General features: G+C 46.7%; 1 protein-coding gene across 2 annotated transcripts in view; it reads right to left on the bottom strand.

Moving 5' to 3' along the window:
- The window catches only part of MTUS1 (microtubule associated scaffold protein 1), a 123,063-nt gene that overhangs the window by 53,536 nt on the left and 51,128 nt on the right, over positions 1-18,399 (bottom strand). For both annotated transcript variants that reach the window (XM_040418781.1, XM_040418782.1), the window contains one exon: positions 14,418-14,626. In XM_040418781.1, the coding sequence (XP_040274715.1) occupies positions 14,418-14,626 (209 nt within the window). The remainder of the gene's footprint in view (positions 1-14,417; positions 14,627-18,399) is intronic.

Here is an 18,399-nt window from a genome sequence, read left to right as displayed (position 1 = left end):
CTAAAGTGAGTTTATCAAATGCCCCTGTGGCTCTATATTCATAAAAAAGCGGTTTATGTCACCTGTCAATCACTTCAAAATGTGTCCAAGGGGACGTCTCATGGTGAAAGGTGCCCGGCCGTTTAGGTGCCCAGCGCCGCCTTCTGAGCTGAAATCGCCGCCCTGCCTTTCATGCGATCCGCCTACCTCATGTCATCACTGCCTCTCTAACCACCGCTCGCTTCATCCAGATCCCGCGCGTGTGCACTAGGTATATCCTGATGCGCCCGTGCAGACTACTGGCAGCGGCCTCGTATAGCGAAGTGCACATGCGCCGGCCGGCGCACTTCACTCAAACCTCCACTGACTGCCCTATTACAGCCCATCCCAGCCATCCAACCTCCTACAGCCTGGTTCAAAGCTCGCGGGATCTGGATGAAGCGAGCGGTGGTTAGAGAGGCAGTGATGACGTGAGGTAGGCGGATCGCATGAAAGGGAGGGCGGCGATTTCAGCTGAGAAGGCGGCGCTGGGCACCTAAATGACATGGCTGCAGCCAGGCACCTTTCACCATGAGACGTCCCCTTGGACACATTTTGAAGTGATTGACAGGTGACAAACCGCTTTTTTATGAATATAGAGCCACAGGGGCATTTGATAAACTCACTTTAGGATTCTGTGTTTTACAAGGGACATCGCCATATGTTTAGCTTATAGGGCTCATTTCTGATAACAGAATCCCTTTAAATGGCAGTACCATAAAAAGCTAAATGATAGAACTTGCATATCAGCACTTCTCTATCAAAACTAGCAGAAACAGAGGTGGAGCAAGTGACCAGAGCAACCAGAGGTTTCCAATGCTCATTAGAAGAATACATCAGTAGTATCTGGTCAGTATGGACTTTAATGAACTTTATCCTTAAGTAATAAATCCAGGATCCAACAAGATTCTAGGAGTAGCATTGAAGAAAATGAGAAGAGTTGTCCCTTAGTAAGCTTGGCCTAGGCATAGGGGTGTAGCTAAAGGCTCATGGACCCAGGTGGAAGAGTTCAGCTTGGGGCCCCCCTTCCCTCAGTGCTTTGTGGCCAGGGAAGCACAAGGGTTTTTGGGCCCCTCAGGCTCCTGGGCTGGTAGCGACTGCTACCTCTGCACCCCCTACAGCTACGCCCCTGCCCAGTATCTCAATGAACGCAAGTGTAAGAATTCTCAATGTACATAGCATAAAAAAAGTTCAGTGCAGCTACAATAACATGCCTTTACGTTTTCTAGTCCAGAGTATATAGATTATATACATTTTACAATGAGCTATCTCTTTATGTAAACTTATTTGCACAGTTCCGCTGGTGCTGATTAAACATGTCTGAATACTCTCACTGTTTCATGACTGCGAAAAAAAAGCACACCCATTAGTAAATACAGCCAGATCGCTCCTATGCCAGGAACAGGCTATGGTCAGTAGAAATATATATTTGGGACTTCCTCTTAAACAGGACCTGTCACCTCTCCTGACATGTCTGCTTTTGGGACTACTTGCTTTCTCTTGTAATAACAATTCTAGAGCGGCATCTACTCTTATAACTATGTGGTGTCATTCTTGTATTATTCCTATTAGAAGTTTAGAAATTCCAAAGTTTCATTACAAAGTTTCAACTGGGAGTCACTGGTTGAGGGCGTTATTAGTGATCTGTAAATCAAAACCAAAATTCCCAGCTAGCTCAGATTTTCATAACTTCTTGGCTGCCATTATCCATACTTTAGTATTCTACATAGGCATATATGAAGGCCAAGACTGTTCATATTTGCCTTTACTTTACGTTCCCATATGGCTGGGAAAGCTCTAAGCTCATATGTAAATGTATATATATACACACATATATATATACACACATATATATATATACACATACATACACACACACACACACACACACACACACACATACATACATACATACATACATACACACACACACACACACGTATTCAATAGACATGCAGGGAAATTGAAATGTGAACAGAGCCTAAAATGGGACTAGCATAGGCATATGTTAGGAAACATTATCAGTCTATGGCAGAGGTAGGTAGCCTTCGGCACTCCAGCTGTTGTGAAACTACAACTCCCAGCAAGCATACGTCCTCTTCTCTTCTCAGAACTCACAGAAATGAATGGAGCATGCTGGGAATTGTAGTTTCACAACAGCTGGGGTGCCGAAGATTGCCGATTGCTGGTTTTTGGTAATACATGTGCAAAACATGCTTGCCAGAGAGTCCCACACACTGATAGTTATGGGGCATTGCCGTGGAGAATAGGGATTACTGATGTCCCATTCTTTCATGTCATTGTAAGAATGGAAAGACTATATGGAAAAGTTATTTTATGGAAACCTCCACACTTCTATTTCATCAGTTACTGGACTGTTCCACAACAACATCAAGTCCTTAAAAGAACTGATGCAATGAAGGTGTGGATTAGCAGTCACAACTGGGCCTAGGAGACTGAGGGGGCCCAAAGACCCCCAACCCCATACAATGCCTGCATTATAAACAGCGCATGGTAGGTGAAAGACCCAGTTATTGCAGACCCAAGCTATCTGCTCCTTAACAAGACTACAATGTCATCACCTACATAACCACGCTGTAGTATTTTGATGGGATGCCACCAAGGTAGAGCTTTTCAAAGAAAAAGCAGCTGGTCAGGACATCTTCCATTTTTTCCCCCAGAGGGAATGCTCCACTTTTGCCATTACATAATAAAATTTGAATACAACAGATTTGACCGATACATCCCAAAGCCTTTACACTTCTATGTGGAATGTGTATGGCCAGCCCATTTCCAAAACTCATCTCTAAAAGTATCTCTTTAAAATTACAGTTCAGTCTTCGACTGATTTTCAGTACTGAGCTTTCAAGGTACAGTGCTATCCACATACTTCCCCAAGTGCTATAATAAGACCCTGGGCTGGCGCGTGTCCACTGCATCAGTTTTCTCCATAGATCAATTTGCTCATGTCCTACTCAAAGCTATCTAAAATTAGATCTATGAAAGCTACACTCAGTCTACTGTAATCCATGTCTCTAGAGTGAAACAAAAAAATAAAAATTCAAGCCGGTTCATCATACACTACCAAAAAACACAAAAACAGTACAAGTCATATCTAAAAACAGATGTAGCAATTAGTGTTATTTTAAACACACCATCAACACAAACGTCTAGAGAGTGAGTTAGTCAAATACATGTATCTCACTGTATGACATTCAGGTATGATTCACCTTGCTCATGGAAGCCATTGGACACGCTAATGGAATTCCTGACCAATATAGATACACAGGAGTAATGCAAAGCCCAGAGGAAGGCTGCCGGAAGACTGGTCAACCTAACGTGCCCGCCTGGGGACAAGGGTGGAAAACTTCTGAAGAGGGTGGAGACCGAGCCATTGTTACTACAAGTGTTTGCAGTTTATGTCAGTCATTGCAGAACTATTTTCTTTTTTGCCATGCCCATGCTGTATGTCTTGTCTGTACCATTCCTTTCTACTCATTTTTGACCAGAAAAATCTAAGCAAAAATTTACGATCAATGGTTTCAATGAAAATGTTTGGAAAATGTACACCAAATTGTCAATGAAGACATAGAAAAATAAGGACCACTTCCTCTCTCCAACAGACCATCAGGGACATGCAAGTTAGCTCCACAATGTGAAATCACCACCAAAATAGGATTTCTTCTTAGCAAGACTATAGGGGGTCTTGGAACATGAGGCCTATTAGATGGGCAAATATTTTTCATCTATGGGCAGCAAGTGACGATTAACCCAGTGATTTGTGTTCAAAGGATGTTCAATTACATTAAACAATCGCTAAATATTTTTCTCTATTTGCTCATTATTGGCATTGTTGTTCGTTTACCCCTATATCACATTTACACTGCTAATGATTGGCAGATTAGTGATTAGAGGACGGGATGTGGTGGCAACCAAGGATAATCTTTCAGTCAGGCAGATTTGTCCGATCCATGGAAAACTAACAATTTAACGCTTGCCTTTTGATCACTGCACACTATTACTTTCAGTGATAATCTCCCTAATTCAAATGAGCATATGAAAAGTCAAATGATTAGTGCTCCTCCTAATAAGCCCTTAAGGAGGAGAACTGACAAAGTACTACCTTTCAAAGGTCTAAAGGAGATAAGAAGCTATATAAAAGGTGACCAAACAAAACTTTTCTATAAACAAGTCTACGACATAGCAGTCCATGCTGAATACAAGCCAAGCAACAAACTAATGGATAGAGCAGTAAATGTTTATAATTCACATAACTGGCAAACATGTCACCTGTAATAAAAGATGGATAACTAAAGGCAGCTGCTAGGTGTGCAGATACTAAAACACATATATAAAGTAAACACTGGATCAGACCATTCATCCTCCTCCAGGTTCCCATTTCCTCTGATATGTTGCTCCTCCACCCACAGAGGTGTTTATATGTGGTTTGCTGTAGCAACCAGTACTCTCTCCAAGTTTATGGGACGCTGTCCAGGCAAAATCAGCTAATCTGCAAGGTCATCTAATAATCTAGATAGTACCTGTGTCACTGCCCAACAGAATGTCCAAGCGTTTCCTGCCTCACAACAAATAACTAAAGTGAGTCATCTTAGATGAAGTATGAAGTTGTAAACTTATGATTGTAAAAAAAATGTATGATGAATGTGTTTAATATAAACAACGGTTGTAAATGACCCACCACTGCCATTAACCTGAAGTGACATAAAAATTCAGGAGTTGTGTTACTATGAACTGTGACAACCTCAACGATCTCAAACTATTAAAGAACACTTCAATCAAAACGGGCAATATGCATAGAGAACTATTTTATAAAAAGTGTTATGGTATTATGACACTGCTGAAAAATACATACAAGATATTGTTCTTCTGTGGCATTTAGAAAACATAAGTCTCTTAGATATTGAGATATAGATAGAGAGGATATATATATATATATATATATATATATATCTATATCTTGGTTACAGTTGTTGGGTTATGGACTGGTCCCATTTCCACCCGACTAGCATTCGAGAGGTCCCAGCAAGCTAAGCTAGAGTGAAGGCCTGCTTTGTAGGCCCTGAAAGAACTGTTCTCCAGGAAAACAGCATTCCTGAGGGTAAAAGCTGCCAGAAAAAGTAACTCTGTTGAGGACTACCTCTGAGAGAAACTAGTCTTTCATCTATACAGAACGTTGAGGACCGTGCTGAGACTAGACAGCTAAGGTAACACACGCTTATGGTTTTGGGCTTTACTGCTTGTGGTCTGGGTTGATTGCTTTTGAAGCACGCCATACTTTTCAGATGGACTGGCCATGCAATCTAGGACTGCACCCTGCAATTGGAAACTGCAGAAAGTTCATTGGGATTGATTGCATGCTGTGGTCATTGGAAAACATTGCATCTGATATGTGGTAGGCAATTAAGAGTGCCGCATTTGTGTGAGGGGAGGCGGGGCGTTCACTATTTAAACCTGGCCCTCCTCCCCCCACTTGTCGGTTCGAACTATTTCAAATCGGCTTGTGGGTTGGTGCCAGAGAAGGGCATGCGTCACTGGAGGATCGGGGGATCGGCTGCGTCGGGCTCGTCGCTACGGTGATTAGGTAGGCAGGGTGGCTTGCACACCCGTCTTGCTATGTATAACATGTGGGGCTGCCGAGCGTGCCGCCGGTCCCCAGCTGCGCTGGAGACTGCCCGCACTCCCGATCGCTACAGGCACCCCGATCAGCTCCAGGCCCTGCGCTAAGCACCCCCGCTCCCACATGCAGCGTCCCCCAGGCGGGCACCCCTCACCTGTGGCTCAGCAGCGACGGGTCCCGACGTCCGCTCGCATACCCTGAGCATCGGTCACGCCGGCCGTCGGCTCCACGACGCAGCGTTAGATATCACTCACTCCCGTATCAGAACATAAACATTCGTTCCGCCGTAGAGGAAAACGCCGTCCGCTCACACAGGGATCCATTCATTAGCTGCAATCAGTAAGCGGAGGTCCAGCTGCAGGATCAGGGGGCGGAAGCCGAAACCTATAGGCAATTAATACGCCGCGGCTTTCCCTGTACAAATAGTCGATAGCGGTGGGCACGGGATGCAATGTTCCACATGGCGGAGCGCAAATCCCTCGCAGCCGATCCTGATGCACGTTCTCCTGGTAATTACAATTAGCGAGGCTGTGAAGGTGGACATGCTTATGTGACTTTCAGTCATGTCTAGGAATCCGCTGCAGAATAAACTCGTCTTCTTTACTGCGCCAAACTCAGGCAAGACAAGATAAGCAGATACTCAGACATGTGCACTGTATAACAAGTTAGGATTTCAATGGTTAATTCTAACCTAGAAGGGAATCACTGGCTTGCTGCGCTCCAGCAGGTCCTGGCTTGATAGAGGGCGACACCTACAGGCCCATACTGGTACTGCAGTCCAGGTGCAGGGCTCCTTTGCTCAGGCACAGTGGCTAGGTACTAAGGCAGGAGTAAAAAAAAAAAAAAAAAAAATTTAAATAAATTTGGAATATGTTCAAGGATCAAAAATAAAGAGGGCTTCAAGGAGGGGGGCTGGCCACGTCACTTTGCGCACGCAGCCGGGCCGCCCGTAAGCCCATACGGTCAGTCAGGGGGTTGGTTCGGGCGCAGTCACAATAATCCGGTGGTTAGCTAGGGAGCGGTGGCATGAGTGAAGGGTCGCCCAGCCGGCGTGCGCTCACTCACACGTCTGTCCTTGGTTATTCAGGTCCACAGGTGGTGGGCTAACTTACGATACTGTGGGGTTCGTGGCTGTCATGGCCGCCAGGGGAGTCAGGGGTGGTGCATGCGGGGGCCAACCCCCTCTTTTCTCCTGCATAGGCTTGGGGGACGGGGGATGGTGGACTATTATGTCCAGGCCTCTGGCGCATCTCTTACAGGGTGGCGCCTACAGTCGTGGCCTTTGGTGGGGAAAAAAAATAAATAAATAAATAAATAAAAAATAAAAATAAAATTAATGGTATAGATAGGAATGTTGCTTTGCCAGGTCTGTCACGACTACAGACTCCTTATAAAGCCCTGCCACGACTGCAGGCATCAGTCTGTCACAACTACAGACCCGCTCTAAAGCCCTGCCACGACTGCAGGCAACAGTCTGTCACGACTACAGACCCGTTATAAAGCCCTGCCACGACTGCAGGCATCAGTCTGTCACGACTACAGACCCGTTATAAAGCCCTGCCACGACTGCAGGCATCAGTCTGTCACGACTACAGACTCGTTATAAAGTCCTGCCACGACTGCAGGCATCAGTCTGTCACGACTACAGACCCGCTCTAAAGCCCTGCCACGACTGCAGGCACAAATCCGTTACGACTACAGACTCATTATTAAGACCGGCCACGACTGCAGGCATTAGTCTCATGTAAACAGACTCATGAGGTAATACTACCACGTCTACAGGCGATGGTCCGTTACTGCTACTCTCGATGTAGGGTCCCCTCACGACTACAGGGGCTAGTCGGTCACATCCACAGACTCGGTCGCACTCCCGTTAACTACAGGCACTGGGTGGGCATCTACGGGTAGTTGCGTCACGACTACGCACGTGGGTCAGCCACGGCCTGGGAGGTCAGCCTTCACGGTCACAGGTAGGTCCAGTTAGGCTTCAGTCTCCCAGCGGGTTCCAGTCACAATAACCAGCCCCTAGGTGAGGGGGGGCACTCCCGCACCAGCGCACAATGCCAGGGAGCTGTGCGGCTCCTCACGCGGCACACGGTTCAAACCAGCGGGGGCCGGGGCCCACGGTAAAGGAAGGGCTCCCTCTGATCCGGTGCACATTGCCAGGGAGTGGCGCTGCTCCCCACGCGGTACGAGTGTCCAGCCGGCGGTGGGTCGGCCCTAGCTGAGGAGGGGGGCTCCCCCGCACTGGTGCATTCTGCCAGGGAGCAGCGTGAGCTCCCCACGCGGCTGGGGGGGTAAGGCTCCTCATCTTCAATAAAGTCTGGCACGGGCCGCCGTGCCGTTAGGTAGGCAGGGATCAGGGGAAGGAGTACTAGGCTCGGTCAGAGGGAGCAGATCATAGGCGGTGGCTGGCTTCCTGCTGCCGGCCGTACATAAGGTTCCAAGGGGGTTATTTAGGCACAGGATGTTAGTTAGTCCGTGCAGGTGATCTGCGTTATACCATGCTCTTCATGCTCGTACTCAGAGCTGTGCCCATACGGGAGCTGCTTAAGTGGTTGATAGTGAAAAAAAATAAATAAATATAATAATAATAATAATAATAATAATAATAATAATAATAATAATAATTATATATATATATATATATATATATATATATATATATATACACACATTTTTGAGTCTCTCACGCATGGCTCCGCCATTAGAGTCTCTCACGCATGGCTTCTCCGTTTTAGGTTTACACATATGACTCCGCCATTAGAGTCTCTCACGCATGGCTTCTCCGTGTGAGTTTTACACATACGACTCCGCCATTAGTCTCTCACGCCTGGCTTCTCCGTTTTAGGTTTACACATATGACTCCGCCATTAGAGTCTCTCACGCATGGCTTCTCCGTGTGAGTTTTACACATACGACTCCGCCATTAGTCTCTCACGCCTGGCTTCTCCGTTTTAGGTTGGCACATTAGAGTCTCTCACGCATGGCTTCTCCGTTTTAGGTTACACATATGACTCCACCATTAGTCTCTCACGCATGGCTTCTCCTTTAGGTTCACATATATGTCTCCGCCATTACAGTCTCTCACGCATGGCTTCTCCGTTTTAGGTTACACATATGACTCCGCCATTAGAGTCTCTCACGCATGGCTTCTCCGTTTTAGGTTTACACATATGACTCCGCCATTAGAGTCTCTCACGCATGGCTTCCCCGTTTTAGGTTACACATATGACTCCGCCATTAGAGTCTCTCACGCATGGCTTCTCAGTGTGAGTTTTACACATGCGACTCCGCCAGTAGTCTCTCACGCCTGGCTTCTCCGTTTTAGGTTGGCACATATGACTCTGCCATTAGAGTCTCACGCATGGCTTCCCCGTTTTAGGTTACACATATGACTCCGCCATCTGAGTCTCTCACGCATGGCTCCGCCATTAGTCTCTCGCGCATGGCTTCTCCGCTTTAGGTTTACACACAGGACTCCGCCATTAGAGTCTCTCACGCATGGAGGTAAAAAAAATAAAAAAAAAAAATAAATTTCCTCACCAGGCCCAGCTGCGCCGGGACTAGTCTCTCATCTCACCATAGCTAAGAGACTGATGGCCAATTCCTTGGCCAGTAATACTCTGAGGGCTTACAAGACAGCTTGGCGCCTGTTTCAGAGATATGAGAACACCTACCCGGCCGCTGGCCGGGGACCTATCACTCACCTATTGGGCTTTGTCGGGGTTTTTGCCACTCTCAATTAAACCTGTCCTATAGCATTGTTAACTATACATGGCAGGTATTCAGCACCATTGGTACAGGCTACATCCGGACCTACCGTCACTCTTCTCCGCCCACCCGATCAAAGCGGCGTTGAAGGGTTTGCGCAAGATGTCTGTTGTGAAACGACATGGGCGTCAGCCATTTACCGGTAGCTTGTTCAGGCCGTGACAGGCAAACTGCAGGGTAAACCGTTCGGGCCGCAGGTTAGCGCTCTGGTAGAAACAGCCTTGTACCTGGCTTTCCATGGATTCCTCAGGTCAGGCGAGCTCATGGGCACCAATACGCTGGCTGGGTGCTTGCGGAAAGGTCAGCTCATCCGGCGCAGGTCCATCTATGTCCTCACCTTGGCCTCGTCCAAGACGTCACGGCCGGGGCAATCAGTGGCGGTCAGATACTTTCCCACGGACAGCAGATGGTGTCCGGTGCAGGCCTTGGAGGCTTGGCTGCGTAGTATTTAGTCCAAGCGGCATGTTCTCCCGTACTCGAACTAGGCAATGCCCGGCTAACCACCGCGGCCTTTCTTACGTAAATTCAGGTTAGTTGACAGGTTCAGGGGTCGGTCCTCGCTGGATCACAGGACATTCCTTCCGCATGGGCGCGGCAGCGGCGGCGTCCATGCATAAGGTGCCAGTACATGTCATCAAACGGTTGGGTCGTCGCAGTTCCGCGTGTTCCATGCGTAATATCCCGGGTCCTTATACGAAATATCATTGGCTTTCGAGTTTTGGTCTGTAGTTTGTTATCTAGTTTTCAAACTCCTATGCATGGTTCTTTTGGCCCCTTTAGGCTACCCTTCGATAAGCAGTTCCGGCATAACTCTGCTGCTTCTAGGTTGGGGGGGTGGAGTATAGGCTTAGGTAGGGTACCCTCTCAGCATGAGCCGATCCGAGCACAAGTGGTAGGCAATTAAGAGTGCCGCATTTGTGTGAGGGGAGGCGGGGCGTTCACTATTTAAACCTGGCCCTCCTCCCCCCACTTGTCGGTTCGAACTATTTCAACCCACCCAGGAGCCCTCCCTTCTTTCAGGTCTCATCATTGGGGTAGCCCCCTTTAGGCTACCCTTCGATAAGCAGTTCCGGCATAACTCTGCTGCTTCTAGGTTGGGGGGGTGGAGTATAGGCTTAGGTAGGGTACCCTCTCAGCATGAGCCGATCCGAGCACAACTAGAAAGAGACTTCGAGAGGAGCATTGTACTGTCGACAGAGCCGTATGGAAAATGACTGCTGTCTGAAATACTTGAACACCGTGCTTACTGGTTATATTTGTACTGCAACCCTCATCTTCGACTCAGTAAAGAGACTTTATTTATTCTAGATGAGCAGGCCTCCATCATCTGCCGACCCCCTTGCTCCTGTCCTCCTGCCTTGCACCCTGCCAACTATCGACCATCAAGGGCACTATGGACAACACTACACAGGAGCGCCAAACCAAGCCCAGGTTGAGCCCCGAGGGAAGCAAAAGGTGCCCCCCTCCAATAACTGCAGCCGTGGCATAAGGGAGAGCTGGATTCTGGATTAGCCACCGTGAGGACTACAACCATCCTCAACCACCAATCCCATACACTCCAACAGCTATCCATCGTGCCTCCCCTCTCTCTCCCTCAGTAATCCATTGATAATTTACTGCTGCTGTGAGGGGAATATGTTATTATAGTAATGATAATAGTAGGTGTCGATTTGGGATAACAGTATGACAACTCTATTGTTATTTTGATAGGCCTAATGTAATGTGCGATACCCTTTTTAAATCACCACCTGGGCTCTATCTGGTCAGCCATGTCATGCTAAGTGTCCAAACAAAAAAGTATCGGTAGAAGAATACATGGAGTGACTTGAAAAAGGATATCCATAAATGCAGCCACCTGTTTTTTAAAAAAAAAAATTATTACATACAATATTCACAAATAGGTCGTTAACATATGATGTAATTTTGATGGAAGTGTTTAACAAATTACCATGAAGCTGGTCCTCTGAATATATGCATGCTTGTGTTCTGAGAGTAGAGGAAGGGGCATTTACATGGAGCAATCACCTCCACAGTATGAAGAACAAACATCAGGTAGTGTAAATCCAGCTTTAGATCATGATCACAGAGCTGCCCCGGCCAATGATGACCTCCAGAAGTGAGGCTAGTTGTATTAGTGCTGATGGCTCCCATCACTTAAATCAGTCTGACTCCAGGACCTTGCCATCAGCCAGGGCAGCTCCGTAATCACCATCTTAGGCTACGTTCACACTCGCCTTTTGGCTTCCCGTTTGCGAGATCCATCATGGGCTCTCACAAGCAGTCCAAAACGGATCAGTTTTGCCCTAATGCATTCTGAATGGAAAAGGATCAGCTCAGAATGCATCAGTTTGCCTCCGATAAGTCTCCATACCGCTCTGGAGGCGGACACCAAAACGCTAACTGCAGCGTTTTGCTGTACGCTTGACGAAACTGGCACACAATGTAAGTTAATGGGGACGGATCCGTTTTCTCTGACACAATCTGGCACAATAGAAAACAGATCAGTCTCCCATTAACTTTCAATGGAGTTCATGACGGTTCCGTCTTGGCTATGTTACATATAATACAAACGGATCTGTTCATAATGGATGCATGTGGTTGTACTATTGAAACTGATCCGTCTTTGCAGATCCATGACGGATCCACCCAAAACGCCAGTGGGAAAGTAGCCTAAGGCCTCTTTCACATGAGCGTGACGGATTAGGTCCGGATGCGTTCAGGGTGCGTTCAGTGAAACTCGCACTATTTTGCAAGCAAGTTCAGTCAGTTTTGTCTGCGATTGCGTTCAGTTGTTCAGTTTTTTCCGCACGGGTGCAATGCATTTTGATGCGTTTTTCATGCGCGTGATAAAAAACTGAAGGTTTACAAACAACATCTCTTAGCAACCATCAGTGAAAAACGCATCGCACCCGCACTTGCTTGCGGATGCAATGCGTTTTTCACGCAGCCCCATTCACTTCTATGGGGCCAGGACTGCGTAAAAAACGCAGAATATAGAACATGCTGTGATTTTTACGCAACGCAGAACTGATGCGTGAAAAACAACGCTCATGTACACAGACCCATTGAAATGAATGGGTCAGGGTTCAGTGCGGGTGCTATGCGTTCACGTCATGCATTGCACCCGCGCGGAAAACTCGCTCGGGAGAAAGGGGCCTAAGAGTTTTCTGAGGACTCTGCCTCCAAGCCTGCCTGAACTTCAGGATCCTGGAGACCATCCAGCATTGCCACCCCTTGGGCTAGAACTCTCTGCCAGACAGGCAGGCGAATTGATGCAGGCTTCAGTTTCAGTGTACTGTATGCGAGTGTGACAGTAGGAGGCAGAAGGAGAATAGTCATTACGGAAGCAGCCAGTGAGGTCTGGCACTGCTCGACCACCATGACTGCGGCTATAAAATTCAGGCACTTTTTAGCAAGATTTTTTTCTGGCTAAAGTGTGTCTTATAGCCTGAAAAATATGGGATATTAATGTGTAAACCAAGTGTAATAAATAGATAATAGCAATACAAACCCCGTCTCACGTTTCATGCTCAGCTTCTCCAAGATTTGGTATTGCTATTACCTATGTCCACTTGGTTTTGAGAATATTGTTTTTAGCAAGTCCTATCATGTCTTAATTTTGCATTTGTAGTATTTTACTTTATTTATCACTATATGGATTTATATATCCATGAACTGTATTACTTTGTATACCTTTTGCTCTATCCTTCATATGAGATAATTAGAATAAAAACCATTAAAAAATAACTACAATGGCCATTAATTATGTAAAGATGTATATTTATTTGAAATTATTTTCTTGGTATGTTTACCATGTGATTAATTGTTCCATGTACCATAAATTGGTTACTTAAAGCAGTATTTTTTGCCCTTAGGGTAGTTCGTTAACCTGTTAATTCCCATTGCACCTTTCACAGGGCATCTTTTTGATTTGCTCAGCTTTGACAATATCTTAAATACACAAATGAGAAAAAACATCTAGAAATAAAACTAAAATCTTTTATTTCAAATCACTTAAACTGTTAGCTAAATAAAGCAAAAATAAACTTCCAGAAATGCGGGAAACAGAAGTAGATACGGTAATTATTATAGAAGAGCCAACAGGGGTCGTGAAAATTATTATCCCGTTACAAACCAGACACCCTTTAGATCTCATCGTAGTCCGGCAGTTCCAAGCATTATCCGGATATGCTTGATACAGTGAACTCTGGCAGGCTGTTCTTCTGACGGATTTCATAACGCTACTGGGCATGTAGCCTTGTAAAGTGGTTGTACAGGGTTGGAGAAACATGGTTTTCTTCCCCCCCCCCCCCCAAAAAAAGAAAGCTGCACACCCATTCTTGGGTTGTAACAGCTTAGACCCTGCATTACCTTAGACAACCTGTGCCAGGTGTGGCACTGTTTTTTGGAAGAAACCATGTTTTCCTCATCCTGCACAACCCCTTTACTGACTTATCAGGAGCTAGAAGAAGTTAGTAATTAATGAACTTGAATCTTCCTGGCTTTTCTCTGGCATAAATGCCAGCTTTCGGCAAGACACAAAGTCGTGCATGAGGTCAGCAGCGGAACAGCCCATCAGATTTCATAACACTACTATGAACGTAGCCTTGTGGGTGCAGTTTATTTGGGGTGGCTTGTCATGTCCTCTAGCCACTGCATATTTTGCTTTTAATGTGCCCTGTGTAATATATGGTTTAAATGTGTAAAATTTTTATGTTTTCAATTAAGTGAATATGAATTGGCACACTATTGTTATTTTACAGGTGGGTTTTTTGGGGGTTCCCAAATCCCTTCAATAAGGCTTGCCTCACACCCTTGACCACCCTCTACGGCGAGCCGATCAGTAAGGTTCTTGACCATTTATGCAGTTAGGGAAATGTCTGGCCACATGTGACTACTTTGCTACAGAAGTACATTTGATAATCCCATAAGGAGCCTGTACTTACCCACTAAACATTGGTTTTTAAAGACAGAGCCATCAACTTACCTGGTTGAGCACATGCTGTATGACAACAGTAAGAGCTTCAAACTTCTGATTGCCGCTTGTGATTAGGTTCTTTAGATGTTTGATGATGCCACTCTGTTCTTCACATACTGCCTTACATTGTGCCAATTCAAGAGCTTGTGCATCGACAGGTGCAGTCTGTGCCTGCGTAACCGGTCCTCTGGGGCTCGTCTTCTGCTTGCCTTTATCAACTGAAGACCAAAAAATACTTTGTTACATTTGGAATTAGTCTAAACCAAGTGGTGCTTTGCAAAAAATACATTTAGCAATTAGAAACATAAGTAGAGATGAGCCAACAGAATAGTACAAATTAACTTTTGTTGAAAAATCAGTCTGCTTGAGCAGAGAGGGGCTGGCCAGGCTGCTCAAGAGATTCCCATCGCCCCCTTGATTGACAGAACCAGACATCTTGCTGGTCTTGTCAATCTGGTGCCTGTGCCATAGCTTCAAGCAGTGGCGCAAGCTCAGAGGCTCTGCTGCTTCTACCTGCGCAGAGCAGATGCCATCTGTGCATGTGCCGCTCATGTCTAGTTAGGAAGCGCTGCAGTGCCTGCAGTCGGCATATGCTGAGGTGGCAGAAGTAGAGAAAAGGCACCAGGCGAGATCTCTCGATGTATCTCGAGCAGCTGGGCCAGACCCTCGCTGATGTTTGAACGAATTTGATTCACTCATCAATTCGCTCGTCACTATAAGAATGAAGGCAGAAAACAATTGCATGGTCCATCGAGTCTGCCCTTATATTACTTCCTCTAGATTTCTATCTTCGGACACAGGTTTATCCCAAGCTTGTTATAAAATTCCACTTATTGTAGATTTCCCAACCACATCTGATGGAAGTTATTTCCCAGCATCTACCACTCTTAGTACAATAACATTTTCCGACAAGGCTTCTGATCTTCCCCTAATTCATTTCAGGTCCTTCTTGTGATCGCATTCAGTTTCTTAATAAAAACTAAATTTGACTGAATCCTTGTTTTCTGTTGGACGCAGTCGAGGGGTTATTAGGCTACAGGCCAATACACACAGTCCTCATCCATGCTGACTCACTGCTGCCCTCTAGAGACTGATCAGGACATCACCAGAAATTGCTTCTCAAGCAGCTGCTCAGTATGGCTGTTCAGTTCCACGTGCTCTTGTGGTGGTCAGGTCTGCTGCAGCATGCACACAGACATACGCAGACTTCTGGATATGGATGTGCCAGGCCTTCACTAACAGTACAGTACTTCATTCCATGTCCTTATATTCACCATTTGCTAAATACACTTATTGCTGTATATCACAAGACTATCTACTATGTCACACGACAGGATTTCATGAACCGCTGACAGGTCTGCTCATGAATCGCTCATTATGTAATATTTGAAAAGGGACATCAAAGGACGCGTCAATTTCAACCACCGAAAACGGAAGAAATTAAACCAGTATTGTCAATGGGTGAAATTGTGGGGCAGCAATCAGATCGCTTCACAAACGTGAAAAAATTACTTTGGTGGGACAGTTAAAAATAATTCAAAGGCATGAAGTCTGTTTAATTTGTCGGAAGAGCGGTCTGGAAGTAGACAGCATTAGAAGAGAAATTCTTCAATTCCAATTTTCTCTGCATGCCAAAAATGACAGCGCTCCACCAATGTGTCATACAGCTCATGTGTATGCAATGAAGCTACAAGTCTCACATCTGTCCGGAGGAGAACGTGCCTTCACCCAGTGCGGTTTACCTGTGTGAAAAGCCCTGGTTTAGTTAAACTATGTAACGTGACTACTATGAAGATCCATAGATAACAGATAAATGAGATGGGGAATTCTTCCAGGAAAAGCCTGATGGAAAATTCACTCTTTAATTAGCGATGCAATTACATCCAGCTGCAAAGCGTTTGACACCTGCTCCCTGTCCAGTTTCTCCTATGTCCACTAGGGGGCGGTCAAGCTACATTGTACACATACAACAAAAGAAAAGCAAGGGATTAGTTCAAGGTCAGGATGAGCAGAATGAACAGGCCAGCGTCAGAGGGCGAGATCATTTCTTTAATATGCTATATAACGCATGATTTCTAGTGGAAGGAAGGGGCACCAAGCTCTAGTATTCAGATTTATACTACAGCACTGAGGCTGGGTGCTCATGCGTGTATATCAACGGGGTCTGGGCACAACTAACGACACTGTGGACCAGTCCGGCATCATCAGCTGGAGATAGCCGGCCAAAAGACCTGCATTCTGCGCTTTTCTGTTCGGAGCTGTGAGATATCTGGCGTTACAAATGACGTGCTGAACGCCAATAACTCTCAGAAATCCCCGGGACCAGTTCTGGCATCAGTTCCCCTCCGGAGGGACATTACACCGGACGCCTGTTTATACGGGAAACAATGCTCAGTATGCTATCCACATAGCAAAGTGATGCTGACATCAAAATGGATCAGAGAACACAATGACGGAGTGAAGGGTGGGGAGGCCGAAGCGGAAAACTAGCGCAAAGAGAATCTGCCCACTATATTCCCGCATCATTATGAATTGAGGAGAGTGGAAAAGCAGAACATATTTGCAGGGCTGCATCTCGCGGGCGACCCGGCTCTGAGGGGCAGCTTACTGCGGGGCACAGAGCCTGCGGCTCCCTTTCCTGCTGTTCAATCTCATATGCCAGGCAGCCAGAGGCCTTTGAGGCAGTGGAACAAGCACAGGAGGTCGCGTGGTCTCAGGCGGCACAATGACAGGTCACTAACGTCTGTGTCCTGGTACTTTATAGCTACTGTGGGCTCTATGGGGTGCCTTGTAGAGGGGGGGGGGGGGGGCGCAAGGGGGCGGTTTCCCCGGGCGCTAAACTGCAAGGAGGCGCCCAGCTGTTACATACAATGCCATTCCCTCTCACAGGCAGCACGCGGAGTGCATCCCGCCATTGCCATTCAGTGAATGATTCACTACATTGCGCTGGTAGGGTGCACACAGTGCGCTGCCTGTGAGAGGGAATGGCGTTCACTCACCGGCACAGGCGATGCACAGTGTGGAGGCCGATTCAGGGCCGCAGTTGCTACACCAAACACCAGGCGCCCGTGCATTTATCAGGGCAAGCGCTCGCGAACCACCAGGTGGCGTTCGGTTGGCTCTGTTGTAGGCTGTGCTGCTGCCTCCATCTCAAGGCCTGAACCAGCCTGCTGCATTGGCAGGGGGGGCACCCAGCAGGCTGTAGGATGGTTACTGTGTGGAGCACTGCTTAGTAGGCACTAGACTTTGGGGCACTGGATGGCTGCCAATATCCCTGGTAAGCACTGTTCATGAAGTAGAGCTTGCAGTATAGGACTCTGCTAACCATTACATTGCTGCCACTGTGTCTGGGGGGCTCTGTGTGGTGAATGCTATTCCTGGGGGCCCTGTATGACACTATTCCTATGAGCACTAAGTGTGTAGCACAACCAGTCTCTCTGTCACAGGGTTTGGGGTTCCCATTCTCATGATTGGTTGATATCCCAGTGGTAGGACCCCCACTGATTTAATCGTTATAGCTACACATAACTAGAATACCCCAGTGGGGTCTATTTAGGCATGGAGCCTAAACAGGTATGGCTTAATAAGGAGGATTATTTCTGTGGGGGCTTAAGTAATTACCCCTAGTAAAATTCCAGTGGGCCTTCTGTGCAGACTCCATTTAGGCCCCCCTACAGTAACTATCCTCCTTATTCAGCCATCCCTATTTAGGCTCCATGCACACAACCAGCCCCACTGGTAATTTCATTTCTACTACTCTCAGCGGGGCTGGTAGGGTGCATGGAGCCTAAATGGGGATTGGGAATGGAATTACTTTGTGACGTCAGCAGAGGGCAATAAGTGTAGAGGCGCATTAACCGCTGATACAACACCATACACGGCTGGAGCATGTGGGGCGTGGGTCAATAAAAGGGAGCGTGTCTGCAGGTTAGGGGGCGCAATACTTGGCTTGCCCTGGGCGCCAGCAATGCATGCTACACCACTGGCCTTA

The sequence above is a fragment of the Bufo bufo genome, chromosome 2 (assembly GCF_905171765.1).
Source record: "Bufo bufo chromosome 2, aBufBuf1.1, whole genome shotgun sequence".
In the NCBI taxonomy this organism is placed as follows: domain Eukaryota; kingdom Metazoa; phylum Chordata; class Amphibia; order Anura; family Bufonidae; genus Bufo; species Bufo bufo.
The sequence above is the reverse complement of the archived record's forward strand: the minus strand, read 5'-3'. Positions and strand labels throughout refer to the sequence as shown.